The 4,487-nt window shown below is 46.5% G+C and overlaps 1 protein-coding gene across 1 annotated transcript; it reads left to right on the forward strand.

Moving 5' to 3' along the window:
- Nucleotides 1–76: 76 nt before the first annotated feature.
- On the forward strand, nucleotides 77–2,549 carry LOC114071486 (gastrokine-1-like). The gene is made up of 5 exons (XM_027909315.1): nucleotides 77–88; nucleotides 876–1,016; nucleotides 1,173–1,283; nucleotides 1,644–1,785; nucleotides 2,328–2,549. The coding sequence occupies exons 1-5, from the start codon at nucleotides 77–79 to the stop codon at nucleotides 2,414–2,416; spliced, it is 495 nt and encodes a 164-aa protein (XP_027765116.1). The 3' UTR covers nucleotides 2,417–2,549.
- Nucleotides 2,550–4,487: the final 1,938 nt, after the last annotated feature.

Here is a 4,487-nt window from a genome sequence, read left to right on the forward strand (position 1 = left end):
AATTCTGAAAACATATATAAGGTGGGAGGTTCACATCGCTCTCTCTACCTGCAGGAGCATCAGCTCTGCAGTCAGGATGAAGCTCCCTGTGAGTACACAAGCTTTTCTTCCTTATAAACTAAATTTTCTCTCCAAAGTGCCTCTGCCTGCCCAGAGCACAGAGGTTTCTCTGAGGACATTTTGCTCCTCCAGAGTGAGCAGCTCAGCCCTCATTAGCCAAACCAGCTGACGAGGTAAGGATTTTCCCCACAGCTGGGCTCTTCATTAAGCAGAACACACGAAGCTTGAGCCATGGCCATTTTTGTCGATGCCTTTGCAAAGCTGGAGCACTGCACTGATGGATCAACCACTCCCCTGTAATGGCACAGCACAAGAAATGGAAAAGCTTTCTCCTCACTCTTGTAAAATACCCGTGTGTGCCTGCACAGGTCTCAGAAGCAACTTGAGGTTCAGCTCTTGAAACAGCAACTGGGAAACGTGTCCAGCTTTTCCGGGGGTAAAGCAAAGGTGACTCCTTTAGGGCACTGTTGCAATGCCAGGATGGAAGCAAAAGAGGATCCAAGGAGGACACTTCAACAGCAGATTAGGAAAAGGGCACAGAGATTCTCATGACTGGATTCATCAGCCAGACCTGCAGTTACATTTTTGTATTTGATTTTCCTTTCAGATTTTGACTGCAGTCCTTCTAGGACTCGTCCTGACTCCAGCCCTTGGTGAGCATGTGAGTACAGTGACCAGTTCCCACATTCACAGCTGCTGTTTCCATGTCCCCTGCTTTGGGAGATCTCCCTGATTCTTTCATTTTCCTAAAGCTTTGGGGAGACAACTCAATCACTCGAAAGTCAGTCCAAGTGTACTTTCATCTGGTTTTCTAGGCTCAGAAGGTGGAAGTAAGCAAGAAAATCTCCACTGCTGGAGGCTACCAAATTATGACCATGAATAAATACTGGCTGGTGGCAAGTGTGGAGCAAAGGACCCACCATGGGTCATGGAAAACCCTCTGGAACTACGACACGGTGAGAGGTGGGGAAGGTGCTTTTGGAGACTCTACGAGGCCACTGGCTCATACACTGAGTAAAAACTGATTTGTTACCTTTCTAATATGGACTTAACTCCAGCACTGATGATTGAAGGAATGAGTTCGATGAGCGGTCAATAACTTTGTTTTACAGGGTTTTATGGCAACCAAAGTGCTGCCAGAGAAAGCCTGCTACATTTCCATCATGAACAGGACCGAGATGCCCAGCTTTGATGCACTTCCCCAGCTGGCTGCAGAGAGCAGGGTAAGACTGAAAAAGAGGAGTTACTTGAAAAGTTGTACTTAATGCAAAGTAAACTGACACCCTAGGCTATTTTCAAAAGCTTCTAAACCAACAGGTACTGCAAAAGTCATGTTCATCACACCACTGATTAGGCACTTTTATTGATTTCAGTGGCATTTTGCATCAATCTATCTTGAAACCTTTGAACAATTAGAACACCCTTGTTCAGATGCTTCCAGTGGAGGGTTTTCATGTTTTGCCGATGCCCTAGATCACTTAGATTATTCTTATGACTTTTATAACAATTAAAACTGGGGATATACATGGGCATGGAGCAGATCACAGCACGGATCTTGCTGAGTGCCGTCATTTGGTGTTTAGAAACACAACCGTCCAAGACCACCTGCAAAGGAGATTCTGTTCACCCTCATCAAGAGGAATGTCCGGGACCTCGAGTCTTATGGACCAGACACCTTCTCCATGTGCAGAGGACTTACAACTTACGTGGCTTATGAAGTTCAGGGTGAGTACCAACGAGTGAATTCTGAGTGTTGCCGACCTGGTGGTTCTTTCCCTTGGGCAATGACTGCTGCACAAATTGCTCCTCTTCCAACTCGAGATGGACAGAAACCAGGAGTGGCAGCTGTGGGTGTGGAGATTGGTAGAAATCAGCTGTGGGTGCCTTAATTGTGTTTTGATCACTTGCAATAGAATTTTCTATTGATGGGAAAAAGGACATTTGTTTTAAATGTATCCAAGGGAACTGAGTGTAAAACTGAGGAGTTCATCCTGAACACCATCAAAGTGTTCTGGGACTTCCTGCAAGCTGATTGTCTCCAACCCTGTCATGGAAAGCTGCTTTACAGCTCGGGCTCAGCTCTAGCATGGCAGCATTTCCCTCTACTCCCTGCTTGCTTTGGCACCTGAGGGGGCTCAGTGGGGTTCCAAAGGCAAGTGCAATGTGCCAGGTGCTAGAGGATGTCTACAAATGCACAGATCACTCAACAGCATCTGAGCCAGAATCTCAGGGTAATTTCTTTTTTTTAAATTTTCTTGTTTTTCAAGGACCACCACTCAGCCTCAGATCATGCATTAGGCTTGATGCCCTTCAGTATTTGGCCCTTACCTACTGTCACGACAATAACTATGCCTGAAAATGATCCTGTTCTTGAGCCTTGTGTGGATGTTCCAGCTGCAGCTTTGGAGCTGCTGCCCAAAGCCAACCCCAGTGCCCTTCTTCCCTGGCATCTCCCCTTTCCAGCGATTCCTCCTTGAGGATTCAGATCCTAAAACAGATCAGTTGCTGACCAGACCTTTCAATTAAATCACAGATTGACTCCAACTTGCTTGTCGTTTCTCCACCCTTTGTTTTTCATGAACACCCCCAGAAATACATTTTGATTGTCTCTCTTTCGCCCCTTTTGAGCCCTTCAAATGCTCTTTTCAGGGCTCTCAACTCTGGGCACACCCAGAGTGCTGGGCAAGCCCCGGGGTGTGTACCTTACAAACAAGGCTTTCAGAGCTTCCACCTTCCTTTCCCTGGGCAGGGAAAGATGCCTCACAGCAAAAATCAAAAGGCAGAAAGAAATAAGGACAAAGCAATGAATTTGCTTTTATAGGGCAAGAGGAGTCTCCTTTCCTGGAGGTTTCCCTTTCTGGGATTTACAGAGCTGTTCTGTTCCTAAAGTACAGCAAGGTGGGGTCCCTGCTGCTCAGGATGTTAAAATTCAGATTATTTCCTCTTCTCTACCAAAAAGGGCAGGATGTTCTGGCTTATCCAGGTGAATACAAACCTATCTAGCACAAACACCAGTCATATGAAGTCCCCTCAGCTTTTGGCATCCTCTCACTGGTCCCACAGGCTTCATTCTGTAGGGGCTTGAAAGGATGCAGAGTTCCCTGAGGCACCTCCTGGGGAAAAGCATCTGAATTACCTGGATGAGCACACAGCAGTCCCAGCAGAGGAGAGACACAGGCAGGAGTTTGTTGCTGCCAATCTTCCCCTTTCTTGGTATGACTCGAGATCTTTTAATTCCCTCACAGACCATCAGTTCTCATTTTGCACAGTCTGAGGCAAAAACTGAGAGAATCAAGTTTAGGAGGGACTTTAATTTCTTTTTATTCATTGTACAGTGCCATAACAGCATCTCTCAGCTCTTGTCATGCCCTACTTTACCTTCTCCTTGGCATTGCTCAAACTCCCTTTCCAGTAGGGACTGGAAAGAAACTTCTTAGTAGTTGTTTATTCATTTAATGCCAAACATTGAGTGAAGGAAAAGGGACCTTCAGCCATCCCCTGAACCAAAGCAACTTCACAGTGGCAACAAAACTACACCTGTGGTGGTTTCTGCAGAACTGGAGCAGAATCCATCTGAAGAAAGAGTCAAGACAAGGCTTCAGATAAACATGATGCTTCAGGTTTTATTGCTTGTTATCAAGTGGAGCTGTTTCTGCCTTGTTAGCCCAGCCCAGAGTGGGGCCTGCCAGCTCACCCTCTGTGGACAGATCTGCTCCACGGGACTGGGGAGACAATCCTGAACAACAAAATCAGCCAGAACAGCCTCAGCAGGGCAGAAAATTGCTGGAGTGCCGCAGGTGACACTCAGTGGCAGAGAGCAGTGCATGGCAGATGTCCACAGAGCCACCTCCCTGGCCCTGATGTGCAGTGATCTGGGATTTCAGAAAGCCACAGCTGCACCTTCTGCCTTTTGTCCTGTAGAATCCAAAGTGTGGAACTAAAGGCAGCAACCAACACTCAGTCAAAGGAGAGCTGTGAACACAATTAGGAGGATTGTTTGACAGCACATCACGGGCTGGAGAGGGAAAGTTTACCAGTTATCACTCCAGTTTGGAACACATGTCAGTGGAATTAAATCTCCTCCAAGGAAAGGCTCCAAGGAGGAGCAGGATCAGTGATGGAGGCTTTGCTAATGGAGAAATGGTCACATTCTTCATGTTCACAGCACTTTGACAGGGACAAGTCAGACACTGCAGTTCAACACGGTAGGATTTATCTTTAAATCCTGTAGGACTATGTGAAATGGAGGCAGCAAACCCAAATCTTGCCTTCTGTGCAGCTCTGCTCCCTCCTGCTGGGCACCTTTGCCTTAAAACCAGTGCAAACCAAACCTTAGAAGATTCTGATATCCCTTTAAACAAAGAGAGGTTCAGCAGTGCTGTTTGCATATTCACTTGCTCCAAGCGAGGTGCACTTTTTTAGATAAT

Source organism: Empidonax traillii, unplaced genomic scaffold, assembly GCF_003031625.1.
Source record: "Empidonax traillii isolate 1590-97213 ecotype Southwest subspecies unplaced genomic scaffold, ASM303162v1 scaffold2049:size62674, whole genome shotgun sequence".
In the NCBI taxonomy this organism is placed as follows: Eukaryota; Metazoa; Chordata; class Aves; order Passeriformes; family Tyrannidae; genus Empidonax; species Empidonax traillii.

Bases quoted from the DNA above. Each gene is read 5' to 3' on its own strand.
- LOC114071486 (XM_027909315.1), top strand. The intron at 1,017-1,172 runs GTGAGAGGTGGG...TTTGTTTTACAG, and splicing joins CCCTCTGGAACTACGACACG to GGTTTTATGGCAACCAAAGT. The intron at 1,786-2,327 runs GTGAGTACCAAC...TTGTTTTTCAAG, and splicing joins CGTGGCTTATGAAGTTCAGG to GACCACCACTCAGCCTCAGA.